The sequence below is a fragment of the Xenopus laevis genome, chromosome 2L, assembly GCF_017654675.1.
Source record: "Xenopus laevis strain J_2021 chromosome 2L, Xenopus_laevis_v10.1, whole genome shotgun sequence".
Lineage (NCBI taxonomy): Eukaryota > Metazoa > Chordata > Amphibia > Anura > Pipidae > Xenopus > Xenopus laevis.
The window spans coordinates 33055996-33080216 of NC_054373.1; the positions used below are offsets into that span (position 1 = coordinate 33055996).

At 40.3% G+C, this 24221-nt stretch overlaps 1 protein-coding gene across 13 annotated transcripts in view; it reads left to right on the forward strand.

Annotated features, from left to right (window-relative positions):
* Window positions 1-24221, forward strand: part of myo18a.L (myosin XVIIIA L homeolog) — a 193543-nt gene that overhangs the window by 130272 nt on the left and 39050 nt on the right. For all 13 annotated transcript variants that reach the window (XM_041581711.1, XM_041581712.1, XM_041581709.1 and 10 more), the window contains 3 exons: window positions 15356-15421; window positions 19023-19151; window positions 21835-21978. In XM_041581711.1, coding sequence (XP_041437645.1) covers window positions 15356-15421; window positions 19023-19151; window positions 21835-21978 — 339 coding nt within the window. The remainder of the gene's footprint in view (window positions 1-15355; window positions 15422-19022; window positions 19152-21834; window positions 21979-24221) is intronic.

Genomic DNA, 24221 nt, shown 5'->3' on the forward strand with positions numbered 1-24221 from the left:
TAGAAATGCTGTATTTTGTATACTAAATATAAACCTGAACTTACTGCACCACAAGCCTAATCAAACAAATAATTTATGCTTTCAAAGTTGGCTACAGGGGGTCACCATCTTGTAACTTTGTAAGACAAAGACTGTGCACATGCTCAGTGTGGTCTGGGCTGCTTAGGGATCATCATAAACAAAGCTGCTTGAGTTCTGCATGGCTGGGAAGTAAGGCGGGGGCTCCCCCTGCTGTTCATAAGTATGATTGTTTCCCTGCTCAGCAGTTAGGGACCATCTGACAATTCTTATCCACAACAGTAAATGAAGGGAGAATCTCACTGCATACACTCAGGTTTCTTATAAAAATGGTACACATTTTTTAATTAAAGTATAGGTTTCTTTTTCATTAAAGAAAGTAAAAATGGGATTATATTTTTTGCCTTTACATGCCCTTTAAATGCTTTATTTAACTGGTTATTTTTGGATTAAAAACATATATTCTTATAAACATATTCTGGATAAAATAGCGAAAAAGCATTTTAAATTAACCTTCTCCCTAGCTCTTGGTGCAAAAAGCTTTATGTTGACTTTTTTGGGTGGGTGGAGGTGTATGTGATGATCAGATTCATTTTTCAGGTTAGCGAGAGAGTGTATAAAGTAGGCGTCTAGAGTGGAATTTCACTGTGTAGGATGAAATAGCGCATTTGACTGATTTGACACATGACACATTTTACTTATGAATATTTCTTGCATAATTTTCCCATCCATGTCTCTTCCCAAATATGAATATTGCATTCTCATTGCAGCTAAAAATTAACTGTACATCTGAGCAAGCCGCAGCTGCTGTCACATTGGTATTTGCTATTGTGCTGGGAATTTTAGGAAGGCTATCACTAGACTGAGCACTAGTTTCTGTGCTCCATTTGAAAGTGTGCTTCTTCATAAAGCTTGCTTAAACAGCTCACCCTTGGTTTCTCTTACATTAGTGTACATTGCACTTTTTAAAAATCTTTTTTTATTATTTTTTATTATTTTTATGAAAGAACATCTTGGACTGCAGCCAAGTGTTGACCTTACAATGCCATTTCAGGAGTATGTAGGAGAGTAAATAGACATATTTTTCCCAAATCTCACCCTAACTCTAAGTCGGTGCTTTACGTCCCTTTTGGGGGGAGGGGGCATTCTCACTTTTTTTTCTAATCAATGGTTTATACAATTGTAGTTTTCTAGTAAACCCCCTTGAGATTTTAATGGATGATTGGATAGCTACAAATATTCTGTTATCCATAGTTGGCCATGTATATTAAGTATGGACTGTGTGCCTTCAACCTCTGAACCTTGCTATTATCCCTCTACCCCTAACCTCTGCTCTTTCCATATTACGCTCCCACTGTGCCTCCACTATTTCCCTGAGAGGTCTAATGGTAATCTGCAATTCATGCTAACCTAAACAAGTGGATATTTGGCTCGTTTTGGCCACCCAAATCCTTGACCAAATCAGGCTGATAGAGCCACTTACACTGCCCATTAGCCCCTTAGCAGTAAAGATCTGTGTCTCCAAAGATGCCCCAGTAGCTCCCCATCTTCTTTTCTGCTGATTCACTGCACATGCTCTGTGCTGCTGTCACTTACTGAACTTAGGGACCCAGTCACAATATACAGTACACATATAATATAACTGTCACAATATAAGGCTGATTATTAATTAATACAGATAATTACTATATGACAGCACAGAAACAAGTGCAATTAGCATCAGAATGTAATAATCAGCCTTGTAGTATCAGCTTATATTACAGGGCAACCTTATTTTCTGCTTGATAATTTGCAACGACCCCTAAGATTAGCTTCTCAACAGCTGCTCAGAGCCCACTGAGCATGTGAGTGTCACAGACACTTTCCAAGATGGTGACCCCCTGTGACAAGTTTGAAGTCCTGGATCATTGCTGCTATTGACAAGCTGAAACTTTAATCTGGTGCAATAAGTTCAGTCTATAAAATATGGCATTTTTAGCCATATTCATTTACATTTAGGGTTTAGTTCTACTTTAAAAAGCTATATAAACAGTTTGAATACAAAAATGGATACATTTAGGATGCATTATTGCCACCCATGACATCATCTGTGCAAAAATCAAGTACGGCCATTTGTACAAAAATCAAGACTATAATTAGTGATGTGCAGACTTTGCTATTTAGTGTTTAGGCTTAAATGTCACCCCAAGACTGCGCGTCCCGACAGTGTTTACATTAGCCGACTCCTCATGTAATATGCACCACCTGTGCGTGTCTGATCGCCACTGGGAATTCAATACGGGTTTTAGCTTGTTTGCTTAACAAAGCCATCAGTAATAGGGAAAATACGAGGAAAGCAGAGGGACAGCTACGCTATGTCTGCTTGAGCGCTGGCATGACTACTAATTCCAACCCGAGAACTCCTGTATAAGCTTGGTAACGTGGAGGGGGGAGCGAGGGGTCCAGGGTAGCTATTAACCCAGAATAACCTTGTTTTGTGCCAGGGGACCATTTTGAAGTTTTTGTGTTCTTATGGGGTGTCATACAATCATATTTCTGTTTTGATTATCTCTTTTGTAAAAATGGGGACGCCATTCGCTGCACAATCCGTTTTTGGCTGCAGATTTATGTGTTGGTTCCCCCCGTGGCTGCCGTCGGAGATTTTGCTGTATTTAAATAATGGAATTCAGTAGGGCAAGTGTTTCTTCAGCTAAAGAGAACACTAATCAGTAGTGACTAATAGCAAATCTATGAGAGGAGCTGACAACATCCCCAGAGCCCAGGAAGGATTAAAGTGCCGGGCCTGCCAATTTATATTTTTATTCTTCGAGGGAAACCTGCAACAACAAAAAGATGGAAATGAAGGCTTGTCACTCTAAATAGCATATAATCAGAGTCTGCAGGATACCGGTTATGCTGATTTCCAATGGTGCTCCTTTACACAGCACTTGCTTTCAAGGCATTGCTGCACCCCAAAATAAAGGTGCTGCGTTGGAACTTTCTAACTCCAAATGATTATTGTGAGAAGTGTAGGGCAGGGTGCAAAATGGCAAAAAACATGGTGGCTTCCCAATGTTTGCACAGTGTTCCATACCTTCAATTCCAACCTGTTTTTGCATAAAACTTAAACTCTTAAAATCTTCTTAAAATGTTAATTTGTAGTTTTTACTTACTGTTCAACGTGAAGCCAGGTGATATTTTTTTGACCGTATATAGAAATTGAGCAGGCACTTCTAGGAACCTATCTTCCAGGCAGAATTTTCAATTAAAAAAGTATTTATTTATTGAAGAGCACTTGGACACCGCCTAACACATTTCTTATCAACAGGGTACTTAATCATAGGCCATGAGCCTATGATTAAGTATCCTGTTGATACGAAACGCGTCTGATCCATGCGAATACTCGTCTGATCCATGCGTGACCTTTTGAGTGCCTTGCTTCAACATTTTGCTTCCCCACATATGGTTTGTCAGCTCCCCTGAGCTGAGGGACTGGGGCAGGAGTACCTGGGCCACCTACTCTATTTGGTGAGTTATTCTACTGGCTAAGTTTATGTATATATGTTTGTCTTGCATTTAATTATAATGCCATTCATAAACATGTTATTTTTAGCAATACCTGGCTCCTATATAGGGTTGCCACTTGGCCGGTTTTTGAAGGGCTGCCCGGGTCAAAACTGCCAGCCCAGTTTTCCAAATTAGGAAAACCCGGCATGATTTCCTATGATTGACAAGGCGACCAGACAATCGCTGATCCATAGTCATAGCCCACCCCTGATGGCATGGCTCTGCCCACCTCATCAACTGCCACATCACTGCCCCGCCCCCTGCCCAGATTCCGGTGAAAAGGTGGCAACCCTAACCCTATATAGTAGTTGACTTACATTTGTTGTGGAACTGGAGATCACTTGACGTGAAAAGATAACGTTTATTTGACACAAGCTCCGTGGATTCTGAACTTAAAAAGAGTCAGAACCTTGAACAAAGAAATCAGAGTTTTTATTAAATTTGGAATGTATGACATAAGAGCTTGCGGGAATAAAAGGCCGTTACCATTGCAAGAGCATAGAAGTATCAATTCACAGCACAGAAAAACAAATAACTGCCCATATAACCAATGAGAGAGTTCTTCCTCAAGGTCAAGGTGATAATAACCAAGGCTAGCTTGAGAACAGAATCCATCCGTCATCAAGTCAGTGAGGCTCCTGGGGGAATCTGCATACACAGAATTTTATTTTTTCTCCAATTCTTCTGCATTCTTTGGCTTGAGGAATTTTCTAGATCTTTTGCCAAACTTGGCGTTTCATTACAGAATCGTTAATACGCTGAACCTGTAGAAAAAGCATAGCGAGGCTATGTATAATAGCATGCGCCATTTTTGAAAGCCTTCCTATTTCTGTACATTGAAGGAACATAGAAAATCAGTTCTGGATACATGTCATTAGTAGTCATTAGTCATTAAATGCCATTTGCAGATCTAAAAAAAGAAGTTATCTGGCTCAAACGTTTTTCATTTTTCTTGTCCAGTAGTGTCCAACCATATTTATGGACTTTTTTTGTCTTCTCATTATAAATTGGTATCGCTTAAAGACTAATATGCCAGGGAGCAATTTTTAAAACTGGCAGAATATTGCAGAAAGATTCTTAATGCCTTTAGTACTAATTATTTGCAATGCCTGGCATTTTCCAGGTAAGGGTTTTTTTCTGTAATTGTAAAATTAGAAAAGAAAAACTTGAAGACTAGTGTAAGAAAAATGGTGTCCAAAGGCTTAATAAATTCATGGTTCCTTCAATTTGCAAAATCTGTGCTGGTCTTTGTTGGTTATTCTTGAATTCACCCTGGTCCCTAATGTTTGTTTTTATGTAATACAATTTTGTGCATTCGTGTATATATATGCATATGTGGGTTCTGTGAAAGCTATGGATGCACGCCATGATGTCACAACCCCTTGCCAAAAACTTGTAACTGAAAGGTGGGTAAATAATGTGCCATTCCAGCTATTCATTGTATGTGCCCACTCTTGATTCAGCCCTTTAATATGACATGCCATCAGTATTGAAGTGACGTAAATATTTCCATTTGAACAATGGGAAACATTATGACCATGAGGCATTATGTAAAAAGTTATAGCAATGCTATCGATATGTATCTGTCTGAATAATACCGACATTCTTGTGACAACAGCCCAACCCAACAAAACCACATAAGCCTCCCTGCCTAAGGGATTAGTTTGCCGAGTAATTATAGCTGCCTTGGTACATCCTCATGGAAACAAAAAGTTGTCAGAAAGTGAACCAAATCATACATGCATTGTAGATTCTCCCATTGTAACGGCCTTCAATTGACTTGGATAGGAAAATGTGTCAAATTGGTGACACCAGCCCTTTTGTATGTGTGTAAGTGTAACTTTATTTGTAAATTTTGTACTCGCAGCACTGTACATATATAACAGTACACACACGAAGGACAAGTAACATAAATACTATACATATACACAAAGGACACAGAGCTTAAAGGAGAACAAAACCCTTTTTATTAAAATCCCCTACCCTACATAGACCCCTCCTCCCTGCCCCCCCCCTCAGCCTAGGTGTTACCCTGAGTAAATGCCCCTAACTCTCTACTTACCCCTCGTTGCAGATTCAGGGCATTGTAGTTCATGGGCAGCATCTTCTTCTCTTCCGTAGAATAGGGTTTGGGTCTCCTTAAAGTGTCATATGGTAAGAGACACTGTAGGAAGGAGATCCCTGCCCCAAAGAGATTACAGTCGAAGTGGGTGGATTACATATAGGCACAAATTGGAGAGACCGTTGCACAAGGTAAAGGCGTTGTATGTTAAGTGACAGGACTACACTAACATTCCAGTACTCCAAAAGATAGAATCTTGGAAGGTGTGAAGGGATTTTATGTGTTATGCTTAACAGGCAGCCATGCTAAAGATTTTTCTTGGGGTTGATCAGGTTTTCTCTTAGGAGAGAGTAGGAGGATACTAGTATAGCAGAGTTTAGGCGGTTAGTAGGAGATTGCAATAGTCGGGATGGGATAAGGGCATGGATTAGTGTTTTGGCTTTTATTTGTAAAAGATAGTGTGTATCTCGACAATATTGTGGAGGAAAAAGTAGCAGGTTTTGGCAGTAATATTAATATGATTAGAGAAGAAAGGCTGGTCAAAGATGACCCCCATGTGCAGAATTCACAGGGCTAATTGTCATGCCATCAATGGTAATGTTGAAAGGAAGATAGGGGCTTGGTTTAGGTGGGAAGGCCATGGAGCTTAACCAGGTTGAGCTTGAGATGGCTCTGGTTAATCTGGGAGGAGATAGCTAGGAGGCTGACTGTTAGAGGTTAGTGACCAAAAACACAGAGTAAATGCTATGTTTGACCTTAGCCACAAGTTAGAGGTTTGTGTCAACACGGATTTAGTGTTGTCACAGGCTGACATTTACTGGTATACCCATTAAGATGCTACTTACTGAAGCTGCTGACTCCTGCTGCTACACCTCCAATGGAAGCCATGCCAGTGTTTGTATAATGCCATAATTGCACTCCTCATGCTTTGTAGGACATGACTTTGTCCTATAGAGCTCTGATGGCTATTAACACTATAAATGAGCGTTGCTAACATATAACAAGATATTGCTTAGCACCAGGAAGCCGCTGTGCAGAGACAGCAAAAAGTTCAAATCAAACAACACTATTTTCATTACTGATTGTCTTTCGGAGTATTCTATAATTGACTTGCTCTACAACGGTTATACCTAATTGAATTATTGATAAAGAACACTGCAGAATACAGCAGAAATTTAATTATTGATATGAAATCCCTGCTGAGCATGACTTGCTGCCTTGTACATCTATAACCCTTCTTAGCGTCTCATCCTTAAGTGGCTACTACTGGGTAGCATGCAGGCATTACCCTTTATCAGATCTGACAGAGACCTCTTCCTCTTCTTTAATTGGGGAATTTTGCACTATAGCATCCATCCTATTTTATAACTGGGTGCTCTTTTTTAGAAGCGGAAGCAAATTGTAAAACTCGCATTTATTTATCATGTAGAGCTGTACTACAACAAATTCTGTAATTTGCCAGAGTTCCTGCTATGCCTTTAGCTTTATTTGCTTTCCCTTAAAGTGCTGGGGTCAGTATCTCACCGACATTCAAGACCCAAACAAGCCTTTTGCTCTACAATAACCTTTCCCCAAATCCCCAGAAATAATTTGTATAAACTTTTGTTGTGTGCTAATTGGAAAAGCAAGGGCAAATAATCCCACTGTAATGGACTTGCATTTGTGCTTTGGTAATCTAATTATATACCTTGCAAGGACCAAACATGGAGGAGCTACCATTTCCCTGTTTACCTCAAGAAATAAAAAAAAATCTGATTTTTTTGTGTGACTCTTAAAGCAGCGGGCAAAAATCATGTGCAGTGCAAACACTATCATTGAAATCATGCTGAGCAGGGAGGTATACTGCCTCTTTAAAGGGCATGTAAAGTCTAAAATAGAATAAGGCTAGAAATGCTGCATTTTGTATACTAAATATAAACATGAACTTACTGCACCACAAGCCTAATCAAACAAATAATTTATGCTTTCAAAGTTGGCTACAGGGGGTCACCATCTTGTAACTTTGTTAAACATCTTTGCAAGACTAAGACTGTGCACATGCTCAGTGTGGTCTGGGCTGCTTAGGGATCATCATAAACAAAGCTGCTTGAGTTCTGCATGGCTGGGAAGTAAGGCGGGGGCTCCCCCTGCTGTTCATAAGTATGATTGTTTCCCTGCTCAGCAGTTAGGGACCATCTGACAATTCCTATCCACAGCAGTAAATGAAGGGAGAATTTCACTGCATACAGTCAGGTTTCTTATAAAAATGGTACACATTTTTTAATTAAAATATATTGGAGATAGGTTTCTTTTTCATTGAAGAAAGTAAAAATGGGGTTTTATTTTTTTTCCTTTACATGCCCTTTAAGACCAATTGATTAAAATGATACTGTTATCCTATTATTTCACTAATTTATCTTTGTATGGAGTCCAAATCTGTAAAAAAAAAAAAAAAAAAAAAAAAGCAGGGTCCCTTTCAGTTCTGTGTTGAAAAAAGGTAAGAGGGCCGGTGGGGGGGGGGGATTTTTTTTAACTGTAGAGGAAGCAGATCCATGGTCCAGGATCCCCCTGCAGCCGTGTGGACTGCTTCCTCTAAAATCCCCCCTCCCCAGCCGCTCTCTTACCTTTTTCAAAACAGAACTGATAGGAACCTGCTTTGCATAAGAAAAGAAGACACAGCAATGTGACACAAAGAACTCCTCTGACTTTAATGGAGACTGCTAATAATGGAGACTGGTAATATGGGTGGTTATCAGGCACAAATGCAAAAGTATTTTTCATTATATATATTTTTTTTCGTGAGTCAAGAAAATGAAATACTAAGCTACGTTCCTCTATAGAGTAATTGCAAAACTTTAGGGGGTTATTTATCAACGGTTGAGTTTGTGAGGTTTTTTTCTACTTTGAATAAACTCGCAACTCAAATGTTTGCTTATTTATGAAAAACCCAAATGTAAAAAAAACTGGATTGAATGCAGTCGGGAAAAAAACTAGAATACTTCAAATTTATCGAGTTTATAGGCTAAAAAACCTGGAATACCCGAATTTATTGAGTTTTCAAGAGCAAACCACCATAATAAAAAAAACAAATCATTAAGGCAAAAAACATCTTTACATTGTTAAAGGGACCTCTGCCATTGACTTCTACATGACCTTGACAGGCTTTAGCTGGAGTATTTTCGGATTTGGGCTTCTAGCAGCTTTGCGGAATAATAAATCTCAAACTTTTGTCTCACTGAAAAATGTTAGGTTATTTTTTTTATGAAACGACCCTCGAAGAACTCAAACACAAGTCCGTTTTCCTTTGGATCTGTTAAAGGGGTTGTTCACCTTCCAAACACTTTTTTCAATTCAGTTGTTTTCAGATTGTTCCCCAGAAAAAGAAAGACTTCTTTCAATTAATTTCCATTATTATGTTTTTTTACTGTTTTTCCAAAATCTAAGTTTAAAGTTGAATGTCCCTGTCTCTGGTGTTTGAGTCTGACAGCTCAGTAATTCAGGTGCAGACTCTAAACTGTTACAATTTTGCAACATTTAGTTGATACATTTCTCAGCAGCATCTCTGGAGTATTAGCAACTATTGTATCAATTCTAACAGCTGCCTGTAATGAAACCTAGAGATTCTGCTCAGCAGGGACAAAGATAAGAAATATATCAACTAAATGTATCAACTTAGAACAGGTTAAAGGGTCAGCGACCCCCCCCCCCCCGAGCTGCTTTTGAAGGTGAAAAATGACACTTTACAATTCAATATTAGAAAAACGATGATACACAGAAAATAGAAAGTCATTGGAAAAAGTGATGGTGATCTATCTGAAAACAACTAGTTGTTTGAAGGTGAACAACCCCTTTAATAAGCTGGCTTCTGCCACATTGTATCCAGTCATAACCAATAGTGCAGAGAATATAAATATACTGTCTGACTGAAAATCATCCAGATGACAATTGGGCAGGTTTCCCATCAGGGTGAGGACTGCATTGGATCTTTGGTCTACTCCAGTAATGTCACCAGGGGTGTAACTACAGAGGAAGCAGACCCTGCGGCTGCAGGGGGGCCCAGGAGGTATAGGGGCCCCATGAGGCCCTAATTAATGAGCAATTTCAAAATAAATTGGTAAAAAAGGGCAACTTGTGGTTATGTTGGGGGCCATAAAATGAATTTGCTATGGGGCCCAGTAACATCTAGTTACGCCACTGAATGTCACTGGACTGCCCCCTGTCCGGAGTTACAGAAATTGGAAGGTCATTGAAAGGTTTTTATTTTAAAGCACTAAAACACATTTTTTAAGTTTGTGACATTGTTTTATGTTGTTAGACAACCTTAATTAAAGCGTAATAATAAACCATGGGTACAGAATACAAACGCATTCATATTTTATAGAGCAATTCTTTGCAGCAGTAGCAGCAAAAACAAGTATCAGCTCCAGTAATGATTGTAAGCTCCATTGAGCAGGTTTCTTTATGCCTGCATGTTTTGATCTATACACCCACCTGTTGTACAGCGCTGCAGTATGCGTTGGTGGTAGTTATTCACTGGATCCAGGATTCGGTTCGGGATTTTGCCGGGATTCCAGATGTTTTTCAGCAGGATTTGGATTTTTCCAAATCTCAGTGCCTGGCCAAATCAAAACCTTAAAATCACATGCCTTTTTGTTACACAAACAAAGAAGTGTGCGTTTCTCTTTAACCCTTCCTCATTCGATATTCGGACGAATCCCAACCCCAATGGATTTGGTGCATCCCTAGTTGGTGGTTTATAAACCAGGGATGCACCGAATCCAGGATTCAGTTTGGGATTCGGCCTTTTTCAGCAGGATTTGGATTCGGCCGAATCCTTCTGCCCGGCCGAACCGAATACGAATCCTAATTTGCATATGCAAATTACGTCCGGGGAGGAAAATTGTGTGACTTTTTATCACAAATCAAAGTAAAAAATGTTTTCCCCTTCCCACCTTTAATTTGCATATGCAAATTAGGATTGCGTTCAGTATTTGGCCAAATCTTTCACAGAGGATTCGGAGGTTCGGCCGAATCCAAAATAGTGGATTCGGCCGAATCCCTATTATAAACAGATTATTAAAGCATTTTGTTTTCTAACATAAAAAGTCAGAATTTTGAGTTTGTGATCTAAAACGAGCAAAATTTCAGTGTAGGATTTGAATAAAATGAAAGAATTGGGCAGTGCTGTGATTACCGGTGTGCCGTAGCTAAATACAGCAGCTCAGTGGAACAAAGCTGATCCTGCGATACCCAAGAGAACTTTTCAGATTAGAAGTCGTTTTGCCGTGGCCTAGGGAGAGCAATACTTTACTGTTAATAAAATCACGGTCCCTACTGGCAGCAGATTAGCATTGCTAAATAGCTTATTTGTACAAGTCATTATTAATTTACAAAGCAATTTAGATGCACTCGTTCAACTTTTCTTTAACAATGTTTAGGGTTCTTTCGGATTTCCTTGTCCCTGCAATTTGTCGCAATAACAACAGTAATAGCTCCACAGCAGTAGCATTTTGGATGCCGGGACAATAACATCCATTTGAAAGCTTTAGAGAGTCCGAAAAGTAGGGAAATAATGGAAAATTTATAAACAATTGAAAAAAAAAATAAAGACCTGAGATCTGGTTACAATCTGCTAGTGAATCACATAATTAATGGTTAACTATTTCAGCATTAAGCAATGCATTTTTCTCCAAAAACATCCTAAGTAGTTTTCGGAGCCTTTCTTAAAGGGAAAGTAAACCCCAAAAAAAATTTCTGCCTAATAAAAGCAAACATAATTCTAAGCAACTTTGCAATATACATTCATTACATATTTTCTATGGTTTTTATGTTATTTGTACAGGTATGGGATCAGTTATCCAAAAACACATTATCCACAAAGCTCCGAATAACAAGCCGTCTCCCATAGACTTCATTATAACCAAATAATCCAAATTTTTAAAAATGATTTTCTCTTTCTCTGTAATAATAAAACAGTAGCTTGTACTTGATCCCAACTAAGATATAATTAATCCTTATTGAACGCAAAACCAGCTAACTGAGTTTATTTAATGTTTACATGATTTTCTAGTAGACTTAAGATATGCAGATCCAAATTACGGAAAGATCTGTTATCCGGAACACCCCAGGTCCTGAACATTCTGGACAACAGGTCCCATTCCTGTCAATGTATTGTTATTGAAATCAGTGTCTGTCCATTTCTCTTCTCTGCCCTGGTGGCTCAGACTGTTGATACAATGTAAGACAAGGCAGTTGATTAACAGACCTGTCTTTGCTGGGGAACTAAGACTTTTGCAACATTGTTTAAAAAGTAACAACTGGGAGTTAAGCAAATAAAAAATAACTTTATAAGCACTCTGACCATTTTTAATATATGTATATTGGAAAGTTGCTTAGGCTTAGGTCTCCCTTTAATAGGCTTTTGGGAGGGGTTGAATTGCTCTTTAAAGGACAACTAACCCCTAAAAATGAATGTGGCTAAAAATGCCATTCTATATTCTGAACTTGTTGCACCAGCCTAAAGTTTCAGCTTGTCAATAGCAGCAATGATCCAGGATTTCAAACTTGTCCCAGGGGGTCACCATCTTGGAAAGTGTCTGTGACACTCACATGCTCAGTGGGCTCTGAGCAGTTGTTGAGAAGCTAAGCTTAGGGGTCGTTGCAAATTATCAAGCAGAAAATGAGGTTGGTCTGTAATATAAGCTGATGCTACTGGGCTTATATTGTGACATTTATATTCTATGTGTACTGTATATTGTGAGTGGGTCCCTAAGCTCAGTAAGTGACAGCAGCACAGAGCATGTGCAGTGAATCAGCAGAAAAGAAGATGAGGAGCTACTGGGGCATCTTTGGAGATACAGATCTTTACTGCTAAAGGGTTGTGGTTGCCTTGGACTGATACAGAAGCACAAAACATGATATACAACATGTTTAGCTACTTCTTTAGTTAGGCTTTAGTTATCCTTTAACGACCATGCTCTCCTGCACTGGGCTGGGTGTGTACTAGGGGATGTCTGGGACAGGGCAGTTTGAGTAAATCTCATTCTATGATATACAGCCAGGAGGGACAGAGGGGAATATAGCAAAGCTGTGGAAGTGCTCAGGAATGTCATTGGTTTTCTGGAAATTTTGGAAGATTCTGTTGCACTATTGAGGCCCAAAGGAGAAGTGCATCTTGTGTATGAGGAGCTGAATCAGCCTATTACAGTGCGAGTGGAACTAGAATGGGGGACTGACAGGTATGGTGGGGGGGGGGGTGCTAGCTATGTTTTTATGTAAATTGGAGTTCCATACTTTAAAAACTGTATGAAAGTGGTTCAGTCAGCAGTTAATTGTAAATGTCTGTATTCTGAACAGCAGATTTGGCTTCTAAAGGTTTCTCACCTGCCAAAGTATATACGTTTATCTTTTTTATGGGATATGTGAGTATTCTATCTGCAATTGATATTTATTTGTATCCAGCTTCGTTTTCATGTCGATGCATTCCCTGTAACTGGAATAGCAGTGAATAATGTTTCAATTCAGACTAAGTTATTGTCATTTTCCTGTGAGCCCAAATCTGTGCTCGGCGTCAGACCCAATAACGATATTCATCTGTTGCGTGTCCCACTAGCAACAGAAGTGTTAAAGAGCATTAGAGATCAGTAGGCTTCAGTCTTTTCCAGTAGGAACGCGGAGTCGTGACAAGGAGCATTAAAGAGCCCAGTGCTGTCTCTAGCAGTGAATTGCCTTCAAAGTAATGGGCATTTTGTGCCTCTCCCGGGAGTGTTAGAGAGCAAAGCTACTGCTTTCATGAAAGGGTTTTGTTTTACTGTGACATGATATGCATTCACAAGGTGTTACTTACAGGAGAAGCAAAGGCTGGCTAATGATGCGCAATACCAGTGTACGGGTTACTGCAAGCCACATGGCCTAGTGATAAAGGTAAATGTGCTCGAGGGAGATTTAAGAGTTGGAAATTTACCCCATCACAAGGTTTACTGTTGCTGGCCTCCAAACTTGTCCATGTTATCCGCTGTCAGCACCTATTTCAGAATATCCAGTAATAGGTTGGAATCACTCGGTGGACAGGTGCTTCAGACAGATCCTTAAGCTGACCACACACAGTTTCGGACTGGCCCACCGGGATACCAGGAAAACTCCCGGTGGGCCCAGGTGTCAGTGGGCCTTTAAGCTGCTAACCATTTAGCATATTTCATGGTCCTTACTGATTCCTTTATGGGGAAAAATGCTTAATAAGGGAAAAATATAGTAAGTCGATATAAAAGACTAGCAGAATAAAGAGGTGTAGAGAGGAGAGGAGGAATAATAGTTTGGAAAGTGGGCCCACTGTCAAAGGGTTTTCTGGTGGGCCCCTGACATCCGAGTCCGACACTGACCATACATACGGAGATAAGCTCGCTTGCCGTTTTGCTAAACAAGTGGATCTGTCCCCGAGAAGTGGGCGATATTGGGCTGATCCGATTGTGGGCGCTAGGGCCCAACAATCAGATCACAATGAGGACAATACAGGCGGTCGGATCGAGGGCCTCATCGGCGAACCAATGCAGTCCTCGATCCGACGGGATTTTTAAACCTGCTGAATCAACATCTGGCCGACGTTCAGCCAGATATTGATCGGGGAAGCCTGTCTGAGGGCCCCATACACTGCCCAATAAGCTGATGACTTTAACTGTTGGCAGCTTATATCTCCTTGTGTAAGGGGGGGGGGCTTTAGAGTGGTTATTGGATACATGGACTTCTGGCAGGACTCAAAGACAGCTGTGAACAGGTCTAAAACACCCATAATAAACCACTGACTTAGTTCTGCAATGGACTTCTACTGAGCAATATCTGGTGCATCTGAAACTCCCCATCCGATATTAGCCTAAAGGTGAATAGTAGCAGGCCAAGCCATAATGGTGCTTTTTCTGAGATAAAAAAAAAAAAGACATACAGGTATGGGATCCATCATCCAGAAAGCTCCATAAACTCCATTTTATCCAAATAATTCAAATTTTTATTAGATTTCCCTTTACCCTGCAATAATAAAACAGTACTTTGTACTTGATCCCAATTAAGATATAATTAATACTTATTTGAAGCAAACCCCACCTATTGGGTTTATTAAATGTTGACCTGACTTTCTAGTAGACTTAAGGTACGAGGATCGAAATAAGGGAAGATCCATTATCCAGAAAACACCAGGTCCCAAACATTGTGGATAACAGGTCCCATACCTGTATTAATATATATATATAGTGTGTACAGTTTATTACAAGAACTGCGTGAGAAAATACACCCCTAATGGTACCGTGTGCTAACTGATTTAGTATTTTACTTTTTATGCCACTACCAGTTCCAGTTCTGCCTTCGATTTCTGTAATTCTGTTCATCGGCTCACAATTCAGCTCATCCATGTTGCCTTGTCAGGCTGGGCTCAATGTGTTTATAAGAGAGAGAGTTTCAAGGTGTGAAGCTGAAGGCCAGTTTTCAGGAAATTTTGGAGATAGATAAGTTTACCACATTGTATTTTATAATTGCTTTTATGTTTCTTATTCTCTAAAGGTATATCTACGAAATAGAACCCATTTATGCGTTTCTTGTGGGTTTTGAAATGCATCTGCACAGCAGCAGCCCCTTTGCTATCAAGCAATGCCACTAATGTATTGGTCTCTGAAAATATGACTTCAGTAATTCTTCTAATTGTATGAGCAGGGACAAGTCAAATTAACTAATATTGAGCTAACATTATCTTGTGTTTCCTTACAGGCTGTGGAAGAGCTACTGGAGTCCCTGGATCTAGAGAAGAGCAGCTATCATATGGGCTTGAGCAGGGTATGTGTTTATGTTTATACAATTGTCTGTATAGAGTTTGTCATCATTTCAAGTATTGATGTTGAGTTCCTTTTAAAGGGATTATTCACCTTTAAATGAGCTTTTGGTATGATGTGGAGAGTGATATTCTGAGACAATTTGCAATTGGTTTTCATTTTTTATTATTTGTGTTTTTTGAGTTATTTGTCTTTTTATTCAGCAATTCTCCAGTTTGCAGTTTCACCAATCTGGTTGCTAGGTGGGGTGTTTATACAAATGGCCTGTAGATGTCACTGTGCTTAGACATACTGTGCATACTTCCTGGTAGCTTACTGTTGTGTAATACCTGCATGACTCTGCTAATAAAGCACTGTTACACTCTACTCATCCTCGGCTACCCAAAACATAACACATGGGTCCACTTTACCCTAGCACCCATTCTTTGATTTGAATGAGCTTTTGGATTATGAATAGGAGAGGGCCTGAATAGAAAGATGAGTAATAAATGTTACATTTGTAGACTAACCGAGCATTTGTAGAGAAGAGTTACAAGACAAAGGCAAATAATTGAAAAAAACTATAAAAAAAAATAAGTAATGAAGACCAATTGAAAAGTTGCTTAGCATTGGACATTCTGTACCATACTAAAAGTTTTAAAGGTGAACCATCCCTTTAATGGCTTGCTTCATGTGTCCAATGGAAAGACTGCCAGTTACATTTTTATATTGCATATTTCCCAGAAGGAAAATCTTCTCTTACTGTGGAGATGGAGCTGCCAGTAGTAACTTCTTGTCAAACCTGTAGAGAGCTGCAGCTCCTTGGTGACATGAATAGATTCCGTTGTTGCCCTGTGCCCATCAAGCAGTTTATTTAAAGTTACACGCTTCTATAAAGCCATGATTGGAATGAGGATTTTACCCACGTTTGCAGGGGGAATGTAGATATTATATTATAGATATAATAATATATATTATAGATGTTAACAGGAAAAAGATATGGAATGCACACACTTTTACGTTTGCTCCAGTGTAAAAAAGCACATTATGGACTGGATTATTATGGTTATTAAAGGGATTCTGTCATGAATTTTATGATGTATTTTTTATTTCTAAATTACACTGTTTACACTGCAAATAATTTATTTCCTGAACCAGCAAGTTTTTTGTTTTTTTTTTAGTTGCAATATTGGTGTGTAGGCAGCCATCTCAGGTCATTTTGCCTGGTCATGTGCTTTCCCAGCACTTTAGGATGGAACTGCTTTCTGACAGGCTGTTGTTTCTCCTACTCAAGTAACTGAATGTGTTGCAGTGGGACCTGGATTTTACTATTGAGTGCTGTTCTTAGATCTACCAGGCAGCTGTTATCTTGTGTTAGGGAGCTGCTATCTGGTTACCTTCCCATTGTTCAGTTCTGTTAGAGCAGATTCGGGGAGATAAGTCACCCAGCAACAAATCTCCTCTACTTCGGGGCGACTAATCTCCCGAACTGCCTCCCGCCAGCTACAATGGAAAACGCTGGCTAGATGGCAAATCAGTGCGCTTCGTTTCCCGAAGTCGCCCAAAGTTGCCTCACGAGGAAACTTCAGACGGCTTTGAAAAATGAAATGCTCCGAGTGCCATACATCCGGCGATTTACATTCTAGCCAGTGGGAGGTGGTTCGGGGAGATCAGTCGCCGGGTGAATAAATCTCCCCGAAGCTGAGTGTGTGTCTCTGCCCTTAAGCTGCTGGGGGGGGGGAAGGGAGGGGGGCGATATCACTCCAATTTGCAGTAAAAAGTGACTAAAGTTTATCAGCGCACAAGTCAGATGTCTGGGGACAGCTGGGAAACTAACTATGTCCAGCCCCATGTCAGATTTCAAAATTAAGTATAAAAAAAATCTGTTTGCTCTTTTGAGAAATGGATTTCCGTGCAGAATTCTGCTGGAGCAGCACTATTAACTGATGCGTTTTCCCATGACAGTATCCCATACCAGTCTACACCCCTATGACTATCATGGGTCTGTCTGAAATCCAAGATTATCCTCTTGGACAAATATACCAAAGAAGTTCTTTACCGCATTGATTCAGCTCATCTCTTCCAGAATACTAATGCATTGCAAAGACCGATCATGAACTTCAGAAGTTCATCTTCAATCAAAGAAACATTTTAATCTAGATCCAAACCAAGAAAATGGAGTGTTGTGTTAGATATCATACAAGTGGGGAATGCGGGAGACCTTCCATTCATGTCCTCACAATACAAGGCTTAGATGGTGTATAATGCAGCACTGGGCAAGCTCTTGGTTTGTATTATGAACAGAGGAAGAGTTGCTTCCCACGTGCAGGATTCCTCATGCAAATAGTGCTGGGGGAATACAGCCAGCGCTCAGTCGTTCCAGGGGCCCCTGCTGTTTAACACATTCATCCACTTGACTATTTACTGGAGCTCTGCAAGGTTTTACTGTTTCGCCACTGTCCTGCACGGCCAACAAAGGGTATAGTCTGTGGAATTTGGGACTGCTGGTTACTCTGTGATAAAAAGGAGGTCGCCTTGCTTCTTCTGTTACAGCTTCTGATACTATAAACAAAAATGTGTCTGTCTGTTCCTGCAAATATAAACCAGCCCTTTCATGTTTGGGAGGTACAACTGACAGAACAGAAATGTGCTGTATTGTTCTTTAATCTCAACACCCACCACCTATATATCTTCTGAACATGGAGTTACACGGGGTTCCAGAATACTCGGTTCACAGTTACCAAGTCTGCCCTCCTTCTTTCTATAGAGAAAACAAAGGCTTTCTCTGTAGGAAGAAGGAGGGTTAATACCTAGTAACCAACATCTGAGATACTGGCTTCCATTGGGCATGGTACTATAAACTAAGTTAAGACTCTAGTTTATATAATAAATTGAAAATGAAAATTTTATTTAAGCTTCAGCAAACTGAAATAAGAAACGTTTTAAATATAATCAATTAAAAATTCTGCACTGTTTCTGAAATAATCAAGTTTATCTTCAGTCTCTCACTCAGCATCTGTTTCTCTTCATTCTCTCTTCATGCAGGAGTTGGGTGTCAGATATTCATTGACAGTTAGATCCAATATATCTTATGGGGGGCTTCTTTTGCGTAGAAGATGTATTATAGCTCACTCTATTAAAATCACCAGAAATCCTGTCTCTCTACATGCAGAATTTGTGCAAAAGGCAGTTATTTTGTTAGATTTTGTTTGTACTGGAATCGTTTATTTAAGTGAGTTCTGATACATCTGCTAGGAAAGGAGGCCCCCCCTATAAGATATATTGCATCTAACTGTCCATGACACCTAACTTCTGCATGAAGAGAGAATGAAGAGAAACAGATGCTGATTGAGGGACAGTGAAGATAAACTTGATTATTTCAGAAACGGTACAGAATTTTGAATCGATTGTGTTTAGCAAGTTTCTTATTTCAGTTTGCCGAAGCTTATATTAAATCTTTATTTTTGCGATAGTTCCCCTTTTAAATATACAATGTATTCTACAACTGCACTGCAGGTTCCTTGGGGATTGGCCCCTTATAAATTTCACAAGGGGGTCTGCTGTGCCTAATATAGGACAGAAAACGCTTGACTCTGAACTCTGGTACCTTTAACCTCTTTTCTCAGGTGTTCTTCAGAGCCGGGACCATCACAAAGCTTGAAGAGCAACGGGATGAGCAGACCAAGAAGACCCTCACTCTGTTCCAGGCTGCATGCAGAGGTTATCTGGTTCGCCAGCAGTTCAAGAAAAGGAAGGTATGGTTTGGGAGGGCACTTGTTTTTTTACTTGGTGGTTGAAGCAGCAGCAGCAGCTTTATAACTAGTGACCTAAAATGGTAAACCGTGTTATAAAAGGTTTCAACTAACTGTCCAGTGTGGGGGTTTCCTGGAGAAAGTATGCATGGGCTGGGAGGGACAAACACACTCTTCTCCTCGGCTGAACTGTATTTATTCAGTGCCTATTCTCAGGAGAGCCGGGGCAGGACACTGACACGGTAAGGGTTGTGTGGTCTGTCTCCTTATGGGATAAGCAATTCTGACATGTGCATGCATTTACACTGCTCAGATGTGGAGTGGTGGGGGCTCTGCACTGTGGAGCTGATGTGGCCGGTGTTATCCTGCTGACCCCTCACTCTTCATCTGAACAATCCATGTTGTGTTCTTGCATTTCATTTGCCTGCTGGCTTTTTCAAAGTTTTGCTCTTCTCTTTGTATTCCTGATAAGTGTGACCTGCTGCCCTCCAGCTGTTGCTGAACTATACGACCCAGTCGCCAGGCTTTAGTTCTAGAAAAGAGAACTATTGCCTCTTCTCTCTGTGCTTTGTAGTGAAATATATGGTAAACTAAAAAATTCAAAAAGGGGGGGGGGCTTAGGTAGTCACGTGACAAAAGTTTGCCCAAGTCCAGATACATATAGTGATCCACTCAAATGGACACTGGACACAGCCAGAAGAGACATCATATTATTAGACAGCCATGCAGTGTGTGCGCTTGGATAAGCTTAGTTTACAAAGGAGTTGGGATGATTACAATTAGAATATACACAATCTTTTCCTCACTGACATACTGTAACTGGGTAACGCAAGAAGCTCCTTACAAGACAATGGGAAGAATTAAGGGAAGGCCATCTCCCATAGACTCTTTTTTTATCCAAATAATTTAATTTTTCAAAAATGATTTCCTTTTCCTCTGTAATAATAAAACAGTAGCTTGTACTTCATCCAAACTAAGATATAATGAAGCCTTATTGGAAGCAAAGCCGGCCTATTGAGTATATTCAATGTTTAAATGATTTTCTAGTAGATTTAAGGTACGGAGAAAAATCTGGAAAACCTTACTCTAAGTATTCTGGATAGCAGGTCCAATACCTATACCTGGAATTATAGTACAGCATGTGCATAGTTGGTCGTGACTAAATCTTGAATCCGAACTGTAAGAAAACCAGCACCTTAGGAATATAAGAGGGCCATAGGTAACTTTATCAGGAAGGTTCTTTCTCTCTCTTAAAGGGGAACTTTCTAAATACAATCAATTAAAAATTCTGCATTCTCTGAAATAATCAAGTTTATTTCACTATTCCTCTCTCAGCATCTGTTTATCTTCATTCTGTCTTCATGCAGCTGTTGGGTGTCAGATGAATAATCCAATATATGTTATATCACCAGCAGATGTATTAGAGCTCACTCAAATAACTGATTCCAGTACAAACAAAATTTAACAAAATAACTGGCTTTTGCACAAATTCTGCATGTAGAGAGACAGGATTTCTGGTGATTTTAATAGAGTGAGTTCTAATACATCTTCTAGGTAAAAGGAGCCCCCCTACAAGATATATTGGATCATTCACCTGACACCCAACTCCTGAATGAAGACAGAATGAGGAGAAACAGATGCTGAGAGAGGAATAGTGAAGATAAACTTGATTATTTCAAAAACTGTACAGAATTTTCAATTGAATTGTGATTACGTTTTTTATTTCAGTATGCTAAAGCTAATTTTTAATTTCACATTATTTCCCCTTTAATTTAAATTGGAGCTGATACGTTGCTTAGCATATATCAGCAGTGGTCCTACTCAGCTTGCTTTAGTTTAAATGACCATTTTTTCTTCTGCATTCTAGGGAGAGAACCAGAGCTGCCATCACAGGCCCCAACACTACTAAGTTAGCATAAACCTCCCCCAAGGAGTCACCAGTTATCAGCCTCCTGGGCAGTGGGCTTTGCAAGTAACACGTAAATTGCCCTGATCTGCCCCAGTCATGCACCTTACAGCCTTACCCCGTCTATGATCCGCTCAAAACCTACCCAATCACCAATAACTCTGCCAACTTCATGACCCACCTGTTGGCAACTTTGAAGGCCTGGGACATTACTGTTCTAGGGCAGGTGAACCTCTCTGCTGGTATAGTCAGTTCTCTATATAAAATACAGCAAAGGTCTTGCCCATTATCGGGCTCTAATTCTCCTTTAAACCAGATTGTGCCCACCAGACATGCCAGTTTGTGTATTGTGCCATGATTGCTCCTGGCAGCGTGTTTATCTTTATGTGTTATTGTCTCACTAGGGATCTGGATTATCCAGTTACTGTTACATCATTTCTGCATGTTTCTCCTGTTCTCTCACTCCTACCTTCTACTTCTGCCTTTCTCATTCCTCCCTATCAGTCGTGCCTTTATTTCTCCCAGCCTCTGCCTCTTTATCCATCCCTGCCTTCACCATCTTTTCTCTCCATTTTCTCCCTTACATGGCGTGCTGGCTGCACGTTATCTCGGTGATGCATTTGGCATTATTCCTAGGCTTTCAATATTGTTTTTCTTTAATTTCAGTGCGTGTTTGTCAGAGCCATGCAGTATCTCACATGGATCTGTTTGGGAGGCATGCTGCCACTCTGTGCAATCTTGCCTTTCTGCCTCACTAATCCTGCTCTTCTGCCTGTTTAGATCCAAGAGCTTGCCATTCGCTGCATCCAGAAGAACATTAAGAAAAATAAGGGAGTGAAGGGCTGGCCCTGGTGGAAACTCTTTACTACAGTCCGGCCGCTGATAGAGGTGCAGCTAACAGAGGAGCAGATTCGTGGAAAAGACGTAAGTGTGCCTTATAATATATGATTTTGTATGTGTGCACAGATATTGGGGGCAGGTAAGTGCAACTGTCCTCATTGGGATCTACAAGTTTATTTTATTAATGGGTAGGGGGTCGCAAAAATGTGGACTAATGTGTATAGTAAAGTTGTATGGTACCAGGATTAGGGGCAGTAGGGGTAGGAGTGTGTGTGTGTTTGTATAACTTTTAATACACCCACCATGTGTAACATGTAGAACAAAGCTGTATGTTTCAGGGAAAAGGGCTTTAACTGGGTCAGCGTGTATATGGTAAGGCAGATAATGCTGGGAGGAGCTGTCAATATGTATACGAAGGTAACATTGTAGTAGAGAATATTATTGTCAGTTATTTTAGTAAGGCAAGCTGCTATCAAGGGCGCTGGTTCTGTGACTGTGGGAGAGTGTGTCGGGAACAGAGCTGTTGTCCTGTTAAAGGGACTTCAACTTGTGGGACTGTGTATATAGCAAGGCAAAGTGATGATGGCAATACTTTATCCCAGTGCTGCCTCACCTGTAACCTCTAACTGGTGGTGTGCTGTAATTTCTGCAACCAGGGGGTATTGGGAATTGTAGTCCATATAAGCAGTGTATAGTGAATAGCTGCTGAGGACGATCAGAACTGCCACAAATATCTAAAAGCTTGGATCAATTTAAACATGACTGCATCCACTGGAGTCGTGGCGCCCAGATCCCTTTTATTTGAAGCCAAAGGTGGTTTTGGGATGCACATTCCTGCCTGTTGGTGTATGTTCTCCTCCCGCCCACATGCTTGTAGGCACACGTGTGCAGCGAGGAACAGCAGAAACAATAGTGAAATTGTAGTTGGTGGGAGTTTGTTTCCTGGGAGACAGTGGGGAAGAATAGAAGGCAGCATGACTGTGTTCTCTCTATAGCAGTATAAACTGAACCCACAGAACAATATGACTGTAACTTGCCCATAGCATGTAATCTGTAATGTCTGATCATTCCTACCCAGAATACCCTGAGTATCCATCTCATGCAAGAAAACAGATGTGGTCTGCTAGTTAGCCAAAGCAAGTATCCAGGGTCATCATCATAATGGTTATACAACATATAACACAGTTGTGGCCAGGAGCTCCATTGGTTGGAGAAATAAAGCATAGATGGGACACTGGGACCCCTTAAATATACTCACATAAGCCTGGTTGCTATGTTGATCCCAGGCTCCCTGGAACACATCCAGCTGGGTCCTCCAAAAAGAAAGGACCACCCCTTTGTGCTTCTCCCATGAGTGTCTTTATAGTAGTGTACCCCGATCAGCACCATGTTACTCACCATCCCATTGGATGTTGCTCCCAGTGGTCTCAATCACGGCCCCCTTTCTTTTTTTTTTAAATTCCTGGCTTGAAGGTAAGTTTTAGTTTTAAATCATATGCAATGCTAATCAAAGCCTCCTTTAGGCTGTCAGTGCACATAGGGGCTATTTATAGCCAACCACAGCTAGGGTTGCCACCTTTTGGATGGCACCTTACACTAAAGTGACTTGGTGATAGCTTCATCCATCTCCATTTACTTTAGTGCTTGTAGTTTAGTACAGGCCCTGTGGCATTCTTAGCCACAGTAATTTTTTCCTCTATGCAGTGCTGACATTTTCCACAGCACCCTTCCCTAGAGGCACTTACAATCTAAGGTCCCTTTCACATTCACAATTTTATCATGAGCCTTGTGTGTTTTTGTAGTGTGAGAGGAAACCAGTAGCATACATAGATATTACTGGGCCCCACAGCAAATTTAAATAATGTAGGCCCCCAAAATATTGGATTATTGGAATGGTATATTGAAGTTGCTCATTAGTGATGGCCTCTCTGGGCCCTCTACACTTCTAAGCCCCCTGCAACTGCAAAGTCTGCTTTCTCTGTAGTTGAGCCCCTCAACTGCAGTATATAAGGGAAACCCACCGAGACAAATGGAAAACAAATAAGCTCCTTGCAGATTGTGTCTTGGCTGGAATTGAACTCAGGACCCCACTTCTGCAACCACTGAGCCTGTATGCTGCTCAAATATAGTTTTAAAGCCAACAGCAATGCAGTTATACCCACCCACCATGACTTTTCTGCTAAAAGTAGAGCAAATTATTATGATCAGATGAGTCCTTTTCAGAAGTATTACTGGTCCTTTAAACAGTCAGCAAAGAACAGGATACAAGGCATAGAATGGAACCCAGTGGGATGGAGGAGGAGAGCAAGCAACTGCTAATAAGATGG